This window comes from Cynocephalus volans, chromosome 13 (genome assembly GCF_027409185.1).
Source record: "Cynocephalus volans isolate mCynVol1 chromosome 13, mCynVol1.pri, whole genome shotgun sequence".
Classification (NCBI taxonomy): domain Eukaryota; kingdom Metazoa; phylum Chordata; class Mammalia; order Dermoptera; family Cynocephalidae; genus Cynocephalus; species Cynocephalus volans.
In genome coordinates this window covers 45,699,798-45,720,973 of record NC_084472.1, presented here as the reverse complement: position 1 = coordinate 45,720,973, position 21,176 = coordinate 45,699,798, and the positions used below count along the sequence as shown (strand labels likewise).

Here is a 21,176-nt window from a genome sequence, read left to right as displayed (position 1 = left end):
GAGACTATTTTCTGGCAGGAAATGGAATCCAAATCTAGAAACGTACCCGAAACAGAATCCGAAGTGGGTGGATTACAAATGATTAAGGAATGCTAATTTACAGTAAATGTCAGCCTTCAGAGGGTATACGCATTAGTTGTACTTTGGTTATTATTATACGTCAAACTGACGTGGGTATTGATATTTGTTCTGTGCTTGCCCCCCCTCATTAGAATGGGAGTACCAAAGTGTCATTCTTAATTGGCTTTTAAGTATCAACTACCACCCTGCTGTTGACTGGAAATACAACTGTGGTTTCCACCTGTGCTGAGGGCCCGTTCTAGGTTCCCTATTCTGTGTTGCCTGTTATCCTGCCTGGGATCCTGATTCTCAGGAACAGGTTACCTGGACTTCTGATCCACGTCCTGACCCTCTACTCAGCCTCTTGGTCTTTATTGTGCCCAGCCAGGTGCTACTGCCCCACCAGCCATTCGATCTGTCCTGTCTTCTAAGATACCCTAAGTCTAAGCCCTGGTTTCTGCACAGTGCAGTGCGAAGATTTTATTAATAACAGATTTATTATTACTAGTTGGGTGGTTTGACAAAGGCACTTAGGCTCCCCGAGCCGTAATTGTCTTAGCTTTAAAGTGAGGATGATGATAACTGCTGTTCCATCAACCCTGTAAGATATTTGTGAGGCCCAAAAGGTGTACTTGTGAAAATACCTTGCAAATTGTAAAGAACTACGCAAATATAAAGTTGTCCTGTGATGATTATTATCGTCTTCATCAAGATTAACCTAGAGATGATACAAAATTAATCTTCCCACAAAATGTCCAGTAACGTTTCTTCTGCTTTTAGGCCAATTACAGGATAAAAATAGTAAAGTCAATTGGAATTGGAATTAGAGCTTCAACTTCTCTTAGAGTTAAAGAGGTTTTTTATACCATTCTGATGAACCCTAGAGGAAGGGAGCGAGCGAGGTCGGTGGGGGTCTGGCCAGGGGCGGGGTGAGGACCGCGCAGACTCAGCTCCTCGGCTGCAAGAGGAAGTCGCGAGTCCTGGCGTCCGTGGCCCCCATGGTGACGGGACTGACTTCCGCCCCACCCTCTCACCCTCACCAGCCCCTCACCCCGCGAGGTGCACCATGGCAACCAGATCTCTGCGTCGCGGAAGCTGGTCCCGCAGGTCGAAGGGGTTACAGAACCGCGGCAGACACCGCCCCCGTCTCGAAGGGGCTGGAAAATGTACAGCCAGCGGTTTGGCACCGTACAGCGGGAGATTAAGGGCCCCACTCCCAAAGTTGTGATCGTGGTAAGAACAGGATGTGTGTGCGGGATCCTACGGCTTTCTCCATCTTCCCGCACTACAGGCCTAGGCCAGCCCAACCTGGCCCCTAGCTTTCTCGAGGGATCAGGTGCCAGATGCGGTGGGTGAAAAGAAGGAAAGATAAGGTCGCTCACCTATCTACCCCTCCCCTTACCCGCCCATTCCCCTATATCCCCTTCCTCCCGCCGCCCCCGCTCCAATTATATTTAGGGTCTGTATTTGGAGAATCACCACTTGGGAACTTGAGGTTTTTCTGCCTTCAAGACACCCGAAGGAGGTCTATCCCCTTGCAATGGGGAGTATGTGCCGAGGAAAGGGCACTAGTCAGGGAGTCAGATCTGGGGTCTGGGCTGGCCATGATTCAGCTAAAAGACCTTGGCCTGGTCCTGTCCTCTAGAGAAATCGCATGTGGAAGGGGAATTGTGCTGTGAGGGGTTGTGAGTGGTTATAGAGCCTTTCCTGTGCTGACTCAACCGGTAACCTTGCTAGACAGAAGTATCCCTGCAGGCTTGGAAATATGCTGGGTGGATGCTTCTAAGGCTGGGGTGATATTAGGAGGCTAGGCCAGTGCTGCTTGCTGCAGAATTTGATGGGTCCTGCTGAGAACCCTAAACATTGGTCCATGCACCTGGATTCCTTTGTCCCTACAAACTAGTTTCTGCAGGCCAGAAAACCTACCATGTGTGATTAGACAATTACAGAATTATTGCTAGAGACCCTGCTGTGTGCACAGCACTGTGGGAGATGGGGAGGGGGAGGGGGGTTGAATACAGTGATCCTGGGAGATTTACCCTTCATTAGAAGCCTGATCCCTGCCTTCAAGGAACTTATGATCTAATTGCAGAAACACCTTGTTCATACATAAAACCACTTAAGGTTAATCCAATAGTTAATGATGTGCTATATTGTCTGTGATGGAAGTTTATGGAAGAAAGATCAGAGATCATCAAGTATATGGTTTTACTATACTCTGCAGTGCACATAGCAAATTTCAGTCGGCCTGTTGACCTGCTTCCTCTTCTCTTGGTCCAAGGACTGCAGGATCTGAAGCTGGAAAGCAGTAGACTGGAGTCTTCTACAGGCTGTGGGGTTCGAGGTGATAATTATAGACAGACTTCATGAAACCGATCTACTTTGGGTTTTGTATCTAAACACAGGGTTGAGGGGCTGGTCATTTGTTGGGTGCTATTACTTGTGTTGGGAATCAATAAGGAAGAGAAAAAAAAAAAAAAAATACCACCAAACCGGCAAAGCAGGCCTGTTGAATACTTTGTGCTTATAGAAGAATTAAGAGGAAAAGGAAGAGGTCAGAGGTGGTACATCTGCTCCTTCTCAGGTCTCCAAGTGTGATGAGAAGCATAGACGTCAGAGGTGATGGAGTTGTGTTGGGGGAAGAATTAAAGCCACCAATAGATGAGACTTGGACCCTAAACAGTTCCCCAGGAGAAAGTAATAAAAAATGTGATGTTTGAAGTAATGGCAAAGTGAAAGGAGCAGCTATTTGCTGAGTATCTCCTAGAAATAAGCATTTATTTTGCTCATTTAACAGGTGAGAAAACAGACAAAAAGAGATTAAGTAATTTGTTCAACATAATCATGGGTAGAGGCCAGAAGCAAACCTAGGATGTAAGGCATTGTTCTTTAAGACATTGCATAACTGTAAACTGTAATCCTAGAAACTATAATTTGAAATGTTACAGTAACAAAAGCCTTCAGTGACCTTAAAAACACAAGGTAGTTAGTAAATCCTATTAGTTAGTTTTCCTGCCTTTAGCATGGTTTAGAGCTGCAATGTCCAATATGGTAGTCACGTGGCTTTTAAGCACATAAAATGTGCCTCGAGTCACATGTTGAAATGATCATATTTTCATATTAACCAAATTTAACCAATATTTAGTACTTGTATTAGTCCATTTTGTGTTGCTTATAACAAAATACCTGGAACTGGGTAATTTAGAAAGAAAACAAAATGTATTGCTTACAGTTTCTGAGGCTGGGAAGTCCAAAGTGCATCTGGTGGTGGCAACAGTGATCCAGGGGTCTCGTAAGCAGAGAGAGCAAGAGACTCTCCTCTTCCATTAAAGCCCCCAGAACCACACCCCTGACCACCATTTTTAATCCATTCACTATTGCATGGTCCTACAATCCAATCACTTCTTCAAGTCTCCACCCTTCAATTACCATAATAGGATTTCCCACCCTCTTAACAGTCACAGTGGGGGTGAAGTTTCTAATACATAAAATTAGGGGGACCCAATTCAAGCTTCATTGAGTTTTGGGGAGACATAATTCAATCCACTACAGTACTGGCTAAATAAAATATATTATGAAAATTAATACCCCTTGTTTCTTTATTTTTAGTGCAGCTACTGGAACATTTAAAATTACATATCTGTTTTGCATTATATTTCTATTGAACAGTGATGGTTTTGAGCAATGCCAAGACTGCCTGAACTTAGTTCAGGCATCACCTTGTTAGAGAACTCCGGGTCATGCCTTATTCATCCAGAGACTGGGTCCTTCCCAGACCAAAGAGTCCTAAACAGGATGCCCCAAACCTTGAAGGGCTTCCTGATACCCTGCCTACTGCTTATGCTGTTTCTCACCACCCTTCACCCCCATTCCCCTCTTCAGCCAAAATGTACCTCAGAGCCTGATTCCTATCCTGACAACTGGAGACAATTGTTCCTAGATGACATTGGTGCTTAGTTCCTGCTCTCAGCCCATACGTCTACTGGGAGCCTGAGTTTCTGCTGTGTGTCCTGCCCACGGTACAGCTGTGACCCTGCTCTGCTTCTTGTCACAGAATCTGCATCCGTAAAATGACATAAATATTAGAGAACAGTAGTTTAACTAACTGGCTCTAGCCTCCACGTAATTCAGATATGGATTAGCTACTTCCCATGATAAAACCCAACATCTGTCTCCTCACCTCAGGCCTGCCTTATCTTGTTCAGCTAGATCTAGGTAGGTATATGTGTATCCCAAGCCCTGAATCTTTTCATCAAGCTATCTTCACTGTTGATTTTCTTTCCCCAGGAGACTTTGTTACAAACACCTAACCCTAGTATTCTGGTAATCCTGACAGTGATGTTCTAAATGTAAATTATCAGACTGACTCTCTGCCTCATGAGTTAAGAGTTTTGTTCCTGTGAATCAGCACTGCAGTCTCACAACCCACCTAAGGATGACTCATTAAGTGTTGCTGAAGGGGCTAGCCCATGGCTTACTCAGGAGAGTATGGTGCTGATAACACCAAGGCCATGGGTTCGGATCCCTATATAGGGATGGCCAGTTTGCTCACTGGGTGAGCATGGTGCTGACAACACTGAGTCAAGGGTTGAGATCCCCTTACGGGTCATCTTTTATAAAAAAAAAAAAAAAGTGTTGCTGAAAATCCAAAGCTTAAGACAATGGATTTCATGGTGGCTCCAAGAGGTGCAGAAATTAAATCAAGCCCACCTTAGAAACATTGTTTGATTCATTCACTCATTCATTCATTCATTCATTTGCATTGAGAACCTGACTCTGGTAGGCATAATGCTCAATGTTAAGAATACAGAAATGAAAAAGGTAGGGCCAACCCCGTGGCTCACTCGGGAGAGTGTGGCACTGGGAGCGCAGCGACGCTCCCGCAGCGGGTTTGGATCCTATATAGGGATGGCCAGTGCGCTCACTGGCTGAGCGTGGTGCAGGCAACGCCAAGCCAAGGGTTGCGATCCCCTTACCGGTCACAAAAAAAAAAAAAAGAAAAAGGTATAGTCTCTGTGATTTTATAAAGTTTATCAATTTGTATTCAAAATGATGCATGCATTTCCAACTTTTTAGTAGACATTTGTCTGAAAATAATATACTTACTGAAATTCAAGTTATCCCAATATGTCAGAAGCACAGCCTTTGCCTTAAAACTTCTGGTACCATAGAAATAGGAATAAAGTTCCACCACCAGCTTTTTTTCTTTTCCTTCCTCTCCCTTTTTCCTCTTCCCTCTCTCCCTTCCTTCCTTCATTCCTAGTACAGGGTTTTTCATTTTCACAGTTCACTATGTCCTATGTACAGCTGACCCTCCATATCTGTGGGTTCTACATCCATGATTCCACATCCACAGATTCAATCAACCACAGATCGAAAAAATATTTGGGGGGAAAAAATACAACAATAAAAAATAATAACTATTTACATAGCATTTACATTGCATTAGGTATTATAAGTAAAGATGATTTAAGATATACAGGAGGATTACGCCATTTTATGCAAGGGACTTGAGCATCCCTTTTTTGGTATCCTCAGGAGGTCCTGGAACAAATCCGCCACTGATACCAAGGGAGAACTATACTTAGATAGTAGCCCCTTTTCCTTGAAAGTATTTTGATGTGGTAACTATGATGTCTACCCCTGATAAACAGTGTTGAGATAGTGGATGGCAAGATCAAAGTCAGGGCTTAAAAGACCTCTAATTCTTGTTCTATCCAGGTCTGCCCTAACTATTTGGAGCACCTTGGGCAAATCACTTAATGTCCCTGGGAGTGACTAGATAATCTCTACACCCCTGTTCGAGTTTTTAACTTTATAATTCCATCAACTTTTACTCAAATATCACGTTAGAAATATTTGAGGTTAATGTGATGACATCTAAGGTATAGGCCCAGAAAAGCAAACAAGTTACTCCTTAGGTTCCTAAACTGTTTTCAGTTGTAGCAGAATGTATTAGTTTTTTATACTCAATTTTATTTAGTATGGGTATTGATGTGGGTCATGATTAATTGAAAATATGTCATTGATTTTTGGTTTATCATAAATGATAGTTGGTTTTTGTTTTCAGAGAGCCAAGCCTCCCAAAGGCCAGAGGACGGAGCGACACCTGGAAAGAATCCAACGCAGCCATCAGGAGCATCGTGCTATTTTGGCTTCCATTAAGTCAAATGAGCGGGATCGTTTGAAAGTTGATTGGGACCAGCACAACAACCACAAGTTTTTGGACAGCCTCGTGCGAGCAAGAGTCAAAGATGCTGTGCAAGGGTTTATTATCAACACTGAGGAAAGACGAAATAAGTAAGGCCCACAAATCTGGTGACCTGGACTATGAAACATTTCTAAAACTACAATTTGAGATTGACCAGTCAAAATCAAGTATAGTAAAGATCATGGCTGAGATATTCAGTCAAATCGATAGCTATTACTTGTTAATATTTCTACTTGCGATAACCTTGTGTTTTGATAGAAAACAAAATATTATTTCATATTTTATTACTTTAAAGTCTATTCATTTCACTTCTTTTGTTGAAGATATACATTTCATATCTCATCTGTATGTGATCAAATAAAATATGGCATAGATCAGTTACTTTACTGCCTTAAATGGCAACTAGTCTTATTTAATGGAGGACTGCAATAGTCTTTTCCTTCTTACAAAATTTATGATTAGACATGTAATCTGAAATAGTATAACAAAATTAGTAAAATGGTACAAGTGGCATGACAGTTTTAATTTTTTTTTTTTTTTTTTTTTTTTTGCCTTTTTTGTTTCAGGCTACGTAATCTTTTGGCATCAGAAGAAAATGAGTATTTTACTGAAATGCAATCGAAAGAAGAAACCACTGAGGAGAGAAAAGATAGAATGAGGGAGAAAACCAGATTATTAAAAGAGAAGAAAGAAAAAGAGAGACAGGATTTTGTGGCTGAAAAGCTAGACCAGCAATTCAGGTAATGAAATTGGAAAAACACACAAACAAAATCCAAAGTTGGTATATTTAAAAAAAGATTTAGGAATGCTAATTTATAGTAAATTATAGCCTTAAGAAGATAAACTCAGTAGTTGTACCTTTAAGTCTTGGTAATTATATTACATATCATTGTATACTATAGGTATTGAGTGTGTCTGAGAACTGTGCTCTCATTTTCTGTGCTTGCCTCCCAATTAGAATGGAAGTACCAAGTGAGATTTTGTAATTGAGTTTTAGGTATTACCCTCAGCCTTGCTGTTTAAGGTTTTTTAAAGCCCCTGTTTCACAGAGTCTTTGGTAGAGTTGGGCTCTACCTCTACTGCTATAGTTTCCCACAGTGCTGATGTGTGCTTGGTTCTCTGTTCTTTATTGTCTGTTTCCTAACCTGGTATCCTGACCCTTGCGGTCTGATCACTTGGACTTCTGGTTCACTTCCTGACCCAGACCAGCAATAACCCTTAGTTTTCAGATCCCTGGTCTTCACTATACTTAGGTCTGATCTTGTGGTCCCCTCCATATTCCTTTTCATCTTGCTGGTCCATCTTAGGATACCCTGTCTATTGCCCTGATTTCAGCCCAATACTGTGCACTTACACCGGGAAGGTTTGTATGGAAGTACTCAAGGGTGATCCTCTGAGATGACCTATAGTGTTGCATCATCAAGAACTTGGCAGATGCTTTTAATTTCACATACTAAGAGATTTCTTACTTCTAAAGCAAAGATAGACTAAAAAGTCTCACTGTGTTATATTTCTTCCTAGAGCTACAGCTCTTAGAGCAAGAACATATTTATAATTTATAATTTTGTTATATTGTAACTCCTCAATTATACTTTCAGTGCCTCTGGTGCTTCTAAGAATTGCTATTATATTCCTCAGGATGGCTTGTTTGTTCATTTTGCCCCCTTTCTTCTTTTTTATTTATTTATTTATTTTTCCTGGCCAGTACAGAGATCGACCCTGGGCCTTGGTGGTGTCAGCCCAGCATTCTAACAAACTGAACTAACCAGCCAGCATTTTTCACCATTTATTCATTGATGTCTTTCTTTTTTTTTTTTTTTTCTCATTTATTTTTATTTATTTATTTTTTTAACTTTATTTTGTCGATATACAATGTGGTTGATTATTGTGGTCCATTACTGAAACCTCCCTCCCTCCTCCCTCTCCCCCCTCCCACTCAACAATGTCCTTTCTATTTGCTTGTTGTATCAACTTCAAGGAACTGTAGTGGTTATGCCTTCTTCCCCTCCCCCCCCCGGTTTTTTTGTGTGTGTGCGTGTGTGTGAATTTATTTATTTATTTTTAGCTCCCACCAATAAGTGAGAACATGTGGTATTTCTCTTTCTGTGCCTGACTTGTTTCACTTAATATAATTCTCTCAAGATCCATACATGTTGTTGCAAATGGCAGTATTTCATTCGTTTTTATAGCTGAGTAGTATTCCATTGTGTAGATATACCACATTTTCCGTATCCACTCATCCGATGATGGACATTTGGGCTGCTTCCAACTCTTGGCTATTGTAAAGAGTGCTGCGATGAACATTGGGGAACAGGTATACCTTCGACTTGATGATTTCCATTCCTCTAGGTATATTCCCAGCAGTTGGATAGCTGGATCATATGGTAGATCTATCTGCAATTGTTTGAGGAACCTCTATACCATTTTCCATAGAGGCTGCACCATTTTGCAGTCCCACCAACAATGTATGAGAGTTCCTTTTTCTCTGCAACCTCGCCAGCATTTATCGTTCAGAGTCTTTTGGATTTTAGGCATTCTAACTGGGGTGAGATGGTATCTCAGTGTAGTTTTGATTTGCATTTCCCGGATGCTGAGTGATGTTGAGCATTTTTTCATATGTCTGTTGGCCATTTCTATATCTTCCTTAGAGAAATGCCTACTTAGCTCTTTTGCCCATTTTTTAATTGGGTTGCTTGTTTTTTTCTTGTAAAGTTGTTCGAGTTCCTTGTATATTCTGGATCTTAATCCTTTGTCAGATGTATATTTTGCAAATATTTTCTCCCACTCTGTTGGTTATCTTTTAACTCTTTTAATTGTTTCTTTTGCTGTGCAGAAGCTTTTTAGTTTGATATAATCCCATTTGTTTATTTTTCCTTTGGTTGCCCGTGCTTTTGGGATCGTATTCATGAAGTCTGTGCCCAGTCCTATTTCCTGAAGTGTTTCTCCTATGTTTTCTTTAAGAAGTTTTATTGTTTCAGGGTGTATATTTAAATCCTTAATCCATTTTGAGTTGATTTTAGTGTATCGTGAGAGGTATGGGTCTAGTTTCATTATCCTGCATATGGATATCCAGTTATCCCAGCACCATTTGCTGAAGAGGCAGCCTCTTCCCCAATGTATAGGCTTGGTGCCTTTGTCAAAGATCAGATGGCTGTAGGTGTGTGGATTGATTTCTGGATTCTCTATTCTATTCCATTGATCAGTGTGTCTGTTTTTATGCTGGTACCATACTGTTTTGGTTATTATAGCTTTGTAGTATAGCTTAAAGTCAGGTAGTGTTATTCCTCCAGCTTTATTTTTTTTTGCTCAGCAATGCTTTGGCTATGCGTGGTCTTTTGTTATTCCATATAAATGTCTGGATAGTTTTTTCCATTTCTGAGAAAAATGTCTTTGGAATTTTGATGGGGATTGCATTGAATTTGTATATCACTTTGGGTAGTATGGACATTTTCACTATGTTGATTCTTCCAATCCAAGAGCATGGGATATCTTTCCATCTTCTTGTATCCTCTCTAATTTCTCTCAGCAGTGGTTTGTAGTTCTCATTATAGAGATTTTTGACATCCTTGGTTAACTCAATTCCTAGGTATTTTATTTTTTGGGTGGTTATTGTAAATGGGCAGGCTTTCTTTTTTTTTTTTTTTTTTTTTTAATTTTATTTTGTCGATATACATTGTAGCTGATTAATGCTCCCCATCACCAAAACCTCCCTCCCTTCTCCCTCCCCCCCTCCCCCCCAACCATGTCCTTTCTGTTTGTTTGTTGTATCAACTTCAAATAATTGTGGTTGTTATATCTTCTTCCCCCCCCCCCCCCGGTTTGTGTGTGTATGTGTGTATGTGTGTGTGTGAATTTATATATTAATTTTTAGCTCCCACCAATAAGTGAGAACATGTGGTATTTCTCTTTCTGTGCCTGACTTGTTTCACTTAATATAACTTGATTTCTCTTTCTGCATGTTCACTATTGGAGAATAGAAATGCTACTGATTTTTGTGTGTTGATTTTGTATCCTGCTACTGTGCTGAAATCATGTATCAATTCCAAGAGTTTTTTTGTAGAGGCTTTAGGCTGTTCGATATATAGGATCATGTCATCTGCAAACAGGGACAGTTTGACTTCATCTTTTCCAATCTGGATGCCCTTTATTTCCTTCTCTTCTCTGATTGCTCTGGCTAGTACTTCCAACACTATGTTGAATAGGAGTGGTGAGAGTGGGCATCCTTGTCTAGCTCCTGTTCTTAAAGAAAAAGCTTTCAGCTTTTCCCCATTCAGGATGATATTGGCAGTGGGTTTGTCATATATGGCTTTAATTATGCTGAGATACTTTCCCTCTATACCTAACTTATAGAGGGTCTTTGTCATGAATGAGTGTTGAATTTTATTAAATGCTTTTTCAGCATCTATAGAGATGATCATATGGTCCTTGTGTTTGAGTTTATTAATATGGTGTATCACATTTATTGATTTGCATATGCTGAACCAACCTTGCATCCCTGGGATGAATCCCACTTGATCGTGATGAATAATTTTTCATATGTGTTGCTGTATTCTGTTTGTTAGTATTTTAGTGAGGATTTTTGCATCTATATTCATCAAGGATGTTGGCCTGTAGTTTTCTTTTTTGGTTATATCTTTACCTGGTTTTGGTATCTGGATGATGTTTGCTTCATAGAATGAGTTTGGGAGATTTGCGTCTGTTTCAATCTTTTGGAATAGTTTGTAAAGAATCAGTGTCAATTCCTCTTTGAATGTTTGGTAAAATTCTGCTGTGAATCCATCTGGTCCTGGGCTTTTCTTTGTTGGGAGCCTTCTGATAACAGCTTCAATCTCCTTTATTGTTATTGGTCTGTTCAAATTTTCTACATCTCCATGGCTCAGTTTTGGGAGCTTGTGTGTGTCCAGAAATTTATCCATTTCCTCCAGATTTTCAAATTTGTTGGTGTATAGGTGTTTATAGTAGTCCCGAATGATTCCTTGTATTTCAGATGAATCAGTTGTAATATCACCTTTTTCATTTCTAATTTTTGTTATTTTAATCTTCTCTCTTCTTTTTTTTGTTAGCCATGCTAATGGTTTGTCAATTTTATTTATCTTTTCAAAAAACCAACTTTTTGATTCATTAATCTTTTGAATTGTTTTTTGGGTTTCAATTTCATTCAGTTCTGCTCTGATCTTAATGATTTCTTTCCGTCTGTTAACTTTAGGTTTGGATTGTTCTTGTTTTTCTAGTTCTTTAAGGTGAAGTGTTAGGTTGTTCACTTGCCATCTTTCCATTCTTCTGAGGTGAGCATTTAATGCAATAAATTTCCTCCTTAATACTGCTTTTGCAGTATCCCACAGGTTTTGGTATGATGTATCATTATTTTCATTAGTTTCAATAATTTTTTTGATTTCCTGCTTGATTTCTTCTTGGGCCCATATGTCATTAAGTAGAATACTGTTTAATTTCCATGTGTTAGTATAATTTCCAGAATTTCATTTGTTATTGATTTCTAATTTTAATCCATTGTGGTCTGAGAAAATACATGGGATAATTCCAATTTTTTTGAATTTGTTGAGACTTGATTTGTGACCTAATATGTGATCTATCCTGGAGAATGATCCATGTGCTGATGAGAAGAATGAATATTCTGAGGTTGTTGGATGGAATGTTCTGTAGATATCTGCCAAGTCCAATTGGTCTAGAGTATTGTTTAGATCTTGTGTTTCTCTGCTGATTCTTTGCCTAGATGATCTGTCCAATGTTGACAGTGGGGTCTTGATGGATCAGTCCTTTTATTATTACATAGTGTCCCTCATTGTCTCTTTTTATGGTTTTTAGTTTAAAGTCTATTTTGTCAGATATAAGAATAGCTACTCCAGCTCGTTTTTCTTTTCTGTTTGCATGGTAAATCTTTTTCCATCCTTTCACTCTTAGTATATATGAGTCTTTATGGGTGAGGTGGATCTCTTGAAGGCAGCATATAGTTGGGTCCTCCTTTTTAATCCAGTCAGCCAGTCTGTGTCTTTTGATTGGGGAATTTAAGCCTTTTACATTAAGAGTTGTTATTGAAAAGTGTTGATTTATTCCTAGCATTTTATTGATTATTGTTTGGTTGTCTTAGGTGTCTTTTGTTCCTTGCTTTCTGATTTACTGTTTGTTTTCTGTGTTTGTTGGTTCCTTAGGTTGTAGATAGCCTTTTTGTTTGTTTGTTTTCTCTTCATGGATGCCATTCTTATTATACTAGTGGGTTTTGATTTTTCTTGGGTTTTTATGGCAATGGTACTTATTTTTCAGGAACCAAACCCAGTACTCCCTTGAGGATTTCTTGTAAGGGTGGATGTGTGGTGGTGAACTCCCGCAGTTTTTGTTTGTCTGAGAAATATACTATTTGCCCTTCATTTCGGAAGGATATCCTTGCAGGGTAGAGTATTCTTGGCTGACAGTCTCTGTCTTTTAATATTTTGAATATATCATCCCATTCCTTTCTGGCTTTTAGGGTTTGTGATGAAAAGTCTGATGTTAGGCTGATTGGGGCTCCCTTATAGGTGATTTGACGCTTCTCTCTTACACCTTTTAATAGTCTCTCTTTGTCTTTGAGTTTTACCAATTAGACTATAACATGTCTTGGAGAAGACCTTTTTGGGTTGAATACTTTTGGAGATCGTTGAGCTTTCTGGATCTGAAGATCTGTGATTTTTCCTATACCTGGGAAGTTTTCTGCCACTATTTTGTTGAATATATTTTCAATGCAATCTCCTTTTTCCTCCCCTTCTGGAATACCCATGTCTTGGATATTTGAGTGCTTCAGGTTGTCTGATATCTCTCTCAGATTTTCTTCAATGCCTTTGATTCTTTTTTTTTTTTTTTTTGTCTGCTTGTGTTATTTCAAACAGCCCATCTTCAAGTTCAGAGGTTCTCTCTTCAACTTCCACAAGCCTGCTGGTTAAACTCTCCATTGTGTTTTATATTTTGCTGAATAACTTCTTCAGTTCGGCAAGTTCTGCTACATTTTTTTTCAGGACATTGATTTCCTTGTACATTTCCTCTTTCAGGTCCTGTATACTCTTCCTCATTTCATCATGATGTCTAGCTGAGTTTTCTTGTATCTCATTCAGTTTCCTTAGAATTACCACTCGAAATTCTTTGTCAGTCATTTCAAGGGCTTCTTGTTCTATAGGATCTAGAGTTTGAGAGTTACTATCGTTTGGTGTTGTACTTTCTTGATTTTTCGTATTTCTAGTATCTTTTTTTTGATGTTTATTCATTGTGACAGGGGGTTTCACAGTCCACAGGTTTGACACTATTGACTGACTAAGATGTTGCTGTGGTTGCCAATTTGGTATGGCTCCCTCAGTGACTGCTCAGTTGGCCACTAGTGCCTTGCGTGTGTGGTTGCCTTGGGTCTTGGGCCTCTCTGGGGAGCCACCTCTCTGGTCAGCTTGGACTCTGCCGGGCTGCTTGATCACGGGGCGGTACCACAGGGTGTGTGGTCTCTGCTGAGCTTCCACCTCCCGTGCTGGGCTTCTCCATGTTACGTGTGCTCTGGCCCGGGCTGCTGCGATGCGCAAGGCACCGCAGAGCGTGTGGTCTCTGCAGAGCTTCCCCTTCCCCTGCAGGATGTCTCCCTGCTCTGTGCGCTCTAGACCAGGCTTGGGATGGAGCCGAGTGGCAGCAGTGAAGCCTACCTGCTGCTGGATCACGCAGCGGCGGCCCCCCCACAGGGTGTGTGGACTCTACGGAGCTTCTATCTCCCTTGCTGGACGTCTCTGTGCTCCGTACGCATTGGGCCGGGCTGCTGGATCGTGCGGCAGCTTTGTGGTCTCTGTGGAGGTCCCACCTCCCCTGCTGGACGTCTCCCTTCTCCGAGCGCACTAGGCTGGGCTGGGAATGGAGCCAGGTGCCTGCGGTGAAGCCTACCTGCTGGATCTCGCAGTGGCGGCCCCACAGGGTGTATGGTTTCTGCGGAGCATCCGCCTCCCTTGCTGGACATCTCCCCACTCTGTGCACACTGGGCTGGGCTGGGAATGGAGCCCGGTGGTGGTGGTGAAGCCTATCTGCCGGATCATGCGACGGCAGCCCCGCAGGGCATGTGGTCTCCGTGGAGCTTCTGCCTCCCCCGTTGGACGTCTCCCCGTTATAAAGATATTTATTATAGCATTACTTATACTAGTAAAAACTAGGAAAAAAATGCTTATAGTTTCTGAGACTTGGAAGTCCAAAGTCCGGGGAACATATCTGCTGAAGGCTTTCTTTGGTGGTGACTTCAGTGATGGCAGGGCATCACAAGTTTTTGAGGTTGGGAAGTCCAACGTCCATTTGGTGGTGGCAACAGTGACTCAGGGGTCTCACACTGGTCCTTTCATTCCTGTTTTAAACATTTTAGGAGTCTCCCAGCATAAGCCCCACACCGCTGCCTTTGAGGCCCTTCCTGGACTGAGTTCCAAAGGCTGGGAAGTTCAAGAGCACAGAGCCAGCATCTGGTATGGGTCTTCTTGCTGCTACAAGGAGAGTTACCCTGGGATCACACGTGGTGATCTCCATGGGGGCCTAGGGCCCTGGGTATCATCAGTCCTCCTCTTGGGTGAATCTCCAGCAGTCTCATTTATACGAGGGAAATACGTTCCAAGATTTCCAGTGGATTCCTCCTTCTCGGTTGAACTTCAATCCGGGTAATCCTGGGCTGAACACTGAGCTGAAATGTGACTGCCTTTCTGCACTGTGTTAACCCTGTAATCTCTCAAGTGTGCTCCAGAACTGATGCCCTTTCTGCCACTCAGAGTGTATTTTGCTCAGTTGGTGGTTTGATTTTACTTCCTATTTTCCCACCTCGGGCAGATTCATTCATTGATGTCTTTCAATGCAGTGATGATCACATGATGTGACATGTGGAATACTCCAAGTCATTCACTTCATCTGTCTTTTAATTTTAGAGTAACTAATTAATATTTTTATCTTCAGAGGGGTTCTCTTTCTCTTCCCCCCTCTCTCTCCCCCCCCTCTCTCTCTGTGTCTCTCTTTTTCAGAAGGGGTTTTAAAGTTCAAATATTACCTGGAAGTATTTAAAACATAATCATTAACATTCATTCATTCACTCATTCCGTAATTTTTTTTTCCTTGCATTCAGTAAATATATTTGAACTCCTACTTTGTGGTGGGCTCTGTGATTGAATAATAGATTGATTGGCTTAACAAAAAATGAATGTCACTTAAGTCATCCAGTCACTGACTATGAGGATGTGTATCATGTTAAGCTGGATTCACATGGTCCAAGAGTAAATGTAAACCCTAAGTTAGAATCTGGTAGAATACAGAATACAAGAGTTCATTTTTCACAGCACCCAATACTTGAGTTGGTCAGAAATCCCAAGATCAACAGGTGTGAGAAAGCAGCAAAACCATGTACGTGGAGGGATTGAGACATGGTTCAGAGAATAGCTTTTGCCATCTCCTCTCTCTTCCTACCATGAAGTTGTAGATAATAATACAGACTGCCCTAAACCCTTTTACTAGAAGCCAGAAGAAGTAAGCTTTTGCAGAGAGAAGTGGATACAAGTTGCAGATGCAGCTGCTAAGAGAGTAAATTCAGACTGCTAAAACTGGAGGGGATGGGAGGTGTCAGGGCTTGGGGAACTGCTGAAGGAGAGCAGTGAAGAAACCAGAGTAGTAACGCATAGTGCCTGAAGGGACTTGCCACTCTCCTTGTCTTGCAGATGGGTAACTGAGTTCCAAAGATAGGCATTTGCCTAGGTCTTCAAGTTCGTAGTGACCAAAATAGGGTTAAAGTTTGATTTTCCAGCCTGTGTAAAGTATATCTTTGTAAACCATCCTCAGTGGGACTTGGATACCTTTTCTACTGGCTGGTGGGGGAGAAGATGCTGCGTAGAGCAAAGGGGACACTGGCAAAGTGCCTCTCAATGGACCGTTCATATATTTTCTACTCCCTGGTAAATGTTTCTCAACACATTAAGAAAAATGAATTGTTCATTGGTGGTTTGTGCTTTTAAAATACCTATGAATCTGGCAACATTTTACAGATTTCACTTGTATAACTGAGTTTTTGCTAATTAGATTAATTGTTAGAATTTTTCAAGAAACAAATATATCCTACAGTGAATATCATTCATCTGAAAACAAATAGTTTTCAGTGCTTTTTATGAAACACTGCCAACTCTTCAGTAGAGTAGCAAACATACTTTTGACTAAGGATGCTATCTTCAGTTCCATTACTGAAAATATAATTGAGACTTTAATACGTATATAAAGAAAAATGATTTCATCTTCATTCTTCTTCTTCTTCTACCTGTTTTTGTATTCCATTATATGAATATGTCATAATTTATTCATCCATTCTCCAGGTGACAGGCATTACAGTTATTTCCAGATTGGGACTCTTATGAATCAAGCTGCAATGAATATTCCTGTACATGTTTTTTGGTAGACGTATGCATTCATTTCTCTTAGGTATATTCAGTGGCATTCGTAGAATATTTGATACTTGGAGTGAGTCATTTTTAGCAATCCCAGTCCTCTATACAGCAAAATTATTTTTAGTAATAATAATGAAATGAAATGAATAATAATAACAAGAAAAGATAGCCAGTGATTTCTTTTTTTTTTTTTAAATAATCATATATTCACAGAAAGTACAAAGACAGTACAGAGGTCCCTTGTACCCTTCACCCAGTTTACCCCAATGGTTACATCTTATGTAATTATAATGCAATTATGTAATAATATAATTATGTAGAAGAGATTAGTGGTTGCAGGCGTTGGGAATGATGGGGGTGATAGTGATGGGTGTGACTATACAGAGGTAGATGAAGGAGATATTTATGGTGATTGAATAGTTCTTTATCTTGATTGTGGTGGTGGTTGTACAGATCTATATGTGGATAAAATGGCACAGAACTATATGCTACACACATCATACCACAGTACCCCAAAGGTTACATCTTACGTAACTATAACAATTATGGTTCTGTGAGGTGTAGTATATAAGTACTATATGTATAAGTATATATGTATATGTACAATATATAATGGAATACTGCTAGCATTCCATTGTATGGATGTACCTCAGTTTGTTTAAACTGTTCACTTATTGAAGGATGTTTTTGTTGTTTCTAGTTTGAGGCTATCATAAGGAATCTGATAGGAAATTTGTGTACAGGTTTTTGTATGAACATAGGTTGTAATTTCTTTAGGATGATTGCTGTATGCTATTGCTGGGTCATATGCGTATGTTTGGTTTTTTGAGAAATGTCCAAACTTTTTTTCCAGAGTGGCTATACCATTTTATACTTCCATCTGCCATGTATGAGAGATCTAGTTATTCCACATCCTTGTCAGGTTTTGGTATAGTCACTATTTTTTTTTTTCTTTAGCTGTTCTATTAGGTGTGTAGTGATACCTCATCATGGGCTTAATTGGCATTTTCCTAATAGTTGGTGATATTGAGCAACGTTTTATGTGCTTATTGCCATCTGTACATGCTCTTTGCTGAAATAACTCTTCATAGCTTTTGCCCATTTTCTAATTAGATTATTTTTAGCTGTTAAGTTTTGAGAGTTCTTTATATATTCTAGGTATGAGTCCTTTGTCAGATATGTGGTTTGAAAATATTTTTGCTTCATCTGTAGCTTGTCTTTTTATCCTTTTAACTGGGTCTTTCACACAGCAGAAATCTTTAATATTAATGAAATCCAATTTATCAATTTTTGTTAATGGATCATGCTTTTGGTACATTGTGAAATTTTTCTGAGTGTTCTATATTTACATACAATTAATGATTAGACCCCAGATTAAGGTAGGCATTTGGGGGTTTGGTTGGGGGTGTTTTTATGAAACAAATACCCTACAGTATGTGATCAGAACACTTGAGGGTAGTCTTGCCTCTGTCCATTGCTGATAGAGATGATATAATGAAGTACCAAGGACCCCGAATTCTAGTGCCATACTGCCAGGTCTTTAGTCCCAGCTTTACCACATATGAAATGTATCAATGTAGGTAAGATGCTTAACCGCTCTGTGCCTCCGTTTCCTCATCTGTAAACCGACGATGATAATAACAATAATAATGAATTTGCAATAATGTTCATTGCAACATTGGTTATGAATTTTACAAGAGTTCATACATGGTAAAGTGCTTAGAATGGTGCCTGGCACTATTAGCACTCAATGACTATTGCTAGTAATATTCCTACTACTGGCCATGTGGCTTGGGAAGACACTTAGGCTCTCTGAGTCCCAATTGCTTTAACTCTACCACAGGGATGGGGATGATACCTGCTGCTCCACCTAAATTGTAAGGCATTTGTAAGGATCACATAAGATATTATGTGTGAAAGTACCTTGTAAACTATAAAGTACCCACAAACATAAAATTTTTCTCCTAACACCAAGGTCAAGGGTTCAGGTCCCTACACCAGCCAGCTGCAAAAAATAAAAATAAAAAAGAATAAAATTTTCCTCTTATCAATGTTTATTATCATTAAAATGGGTAGATATCCTATATTTCTATAGATAAAAGTAAGCATCCCTAAATCAGAGGTTCCCAAAGTTGAGTGAATAGCTGAATCATTAGTGTATAAAAATATTTGATGTTTATTTTTTATCTCATCTCTTCTTAATTTTTATTTTTATATATATTTAATAATTTATATGATTTAGTAGTATAGTAATAACTGCACTCAGTTTATAAATAGTGATCATATTTGTTTGTTGGTGCTTAGAACTTTTTTCACTGAAAGGAATGATCAAAACAGTTTGAAGACCTATTGATCTGAGGACGTACTTGTTATGTTCAGCTTCGTATACTGTTATTTCAGCCTTTCTTGACAGTATGCATCATCAACTGCCTTAACAATGTTTGTACTCTTTAATTTTATATTAAGGAAGGAAATTACCTTAAGGAAATCATCAGAGATAAGCAGAAAGAACTATATTTAAGAATGTTCGTTGCAATGTTTTTTATAATAAAAGACAGAAGTAACCTATATATTCATCAAACAGGGAAATGTTTAAACACACTGTAGTTTATCGATAAGTTCCATTCTTGGTTACACAGCTTATTAAACTATAATGAAGTTTTGAAGTTAGGAATTATTTTTGAGAATATGTCATGAGGAAATGTTCCCAGTATAATGTTAGGTGGAAAAATCAAGATACAAGAATACACACACACACACACACACACACACACACACACAGAATGACCCAATTCTAGTAAAAATGCACATACACACACAAGACTGTAAGGGTGAAATATACTAACATGCTAATATCAGTTATCCCTTGGTAGTGGGATTAAGGGCTATTTTTTGATGTCTTTATACTTTTCTATATTTTCCAATTTTTCTGCAATGAATGTTTGTTAGTTTTGTAATTAGAAAACGAGTCTTTTTTAAAAGAAAAGATGTCGTAAGTCGTACTTCTTCTTATTCTTAAGCCTTAGATTTTCGTTAATTGAATAACTTTGCTAGAATATGAATCATAGGATTGGAAGGGACTTTAATAAGTTATCTTGGCCAATTCTGATATAATTTCACTGATGCACTTGAAACAGATGAATTCATTTTCAATATTAAAGTGTTCTTTGTGTTTTATTTTTGGTTTTTTGGTGTCCTAGCAATTTTAGCTTCTGTTATCTTGTTGAGCCTTCCACAGAATATGGATAACTGCTGATTATCATTTATATTGCTAAATAACATGATTATATGTCAGTTAAACCAACAATTATTTATTGGGCACTGGGGAGGAAGTATTGGGCATACTGAAGAAGTATACTGCTGAGTCCCAGCCCTCAAAGAGATCCCAGTTTGGTTAGGGAAGTTGGACTAATCCTCACCAAATGGTAAATAATACTCAACAGAGTTTGATTAATGTTACTTTGTGTGGTATTGACCATCCTTATAATGAGTTTAGATCTCATCTTTTTTTCAGTCTTAGCAACTCAAATATCTTCAAAATTTTTTTATTGAGCCCATTCTCCAAATTCAGCTTCCTAGTACTGCATTTAATTTAGAAACTGGGAGGACCCGATGTTTATAAACATTGCCTTCAGTCATAGATTCTCAAACCTGGCTGTATGCCAGAACCTCCTGGAGAGCTTTAAAAAAATACAGATGCCTGGGTTCCACCATCAGACATTGTGATTTTTCTAGCCTGGCCTGAGAGGGTGAAAGGGAAAAAGGGAAGGGGAGGGGTGCTAGACGGAGATTGGGATTTTGAAAATATCCCTAAGTGATTCTAAAGTGCAGACACTTAAAAATCACAGCCCTTGATTATAATATGGGCTCAATGAAGAACTTTTGAAGAAATTTGAATTACTAAGAGGAAGGATGGGGTCTAAACACTCATTGAAAGAGCATTTCTTGAGCTGTGGTGTAAGTTTGGGTGTGAAAGGGAAGTGGGCCGCAACAATAGGGCTGTTTACTCAACTCTGGCAGGAACCTTTTCAGTGGACATGTGCCCTGCCAGGAATTCAGGAGCAATGGAGAAGCTTCACCATGATATGCTGACCCTACTCTTAAATCCTTCCTTAGATGTGTGTGCAAAGTCTCTTCCAACCGAATCCTTAATCCACTTATAATATTGCACATGCTCATCTCTCTTCTATTTCTTCTACAGTAATAATAATAGTTACCATTTATTGAGCCCCTATTATCTACCAGGTATTTACAACCATTATCTCTGATCCTTACCAGAGCTTGAAAGGCAGTTATTTTACAGAAAAAGAAACAGGCTCAGATAGGTTGAATTTTTGATCCAAGGTCACACAGACAATGGCAAAACTAGGATTCCAGGCTTGCTCTGCCTGACTTCAGTACCTGTGTTTTGGCTGTGATATCCTAGTGCCTGCCTCCCTGCTGCTCCCTCACAGGTTTGCTCTGCTCAGGTGGCCTACATCCAGGGCTTTGGC

At 39.6% G+C, this 21,176-nt stretch overlaps 1 protein-coding gene across 1 annotated transcript in view; it reads left to right on the top strand.

Moving 5' to 3' along the window:
• The first annotated feature begins 1,224 nt into the window (after nt 1-1,224).
• Nucleotides 1,225-21,176, top strand: part of CFAP53 (cilia and flagella associated protein 53) — a 45,168-nt gene continuing 25,216 nt past the window's right edge. Inside the window, exons 1-3 of the mRNA XM_063077427.1 lie at nt 1,225-1,293; nt 6,131-6,360; nt 6,838-7,011. Coding sequence (XP_062933497.1) covers nt 1,225-1,293; nt 6,131-6,360; nt 6,838-7,011 — 473 coding nt within the window. The remainder of the gene's footprint in view (nt 1,294-6,130; nt 6,361-6,837; nt 7,012-21,176) is intronic.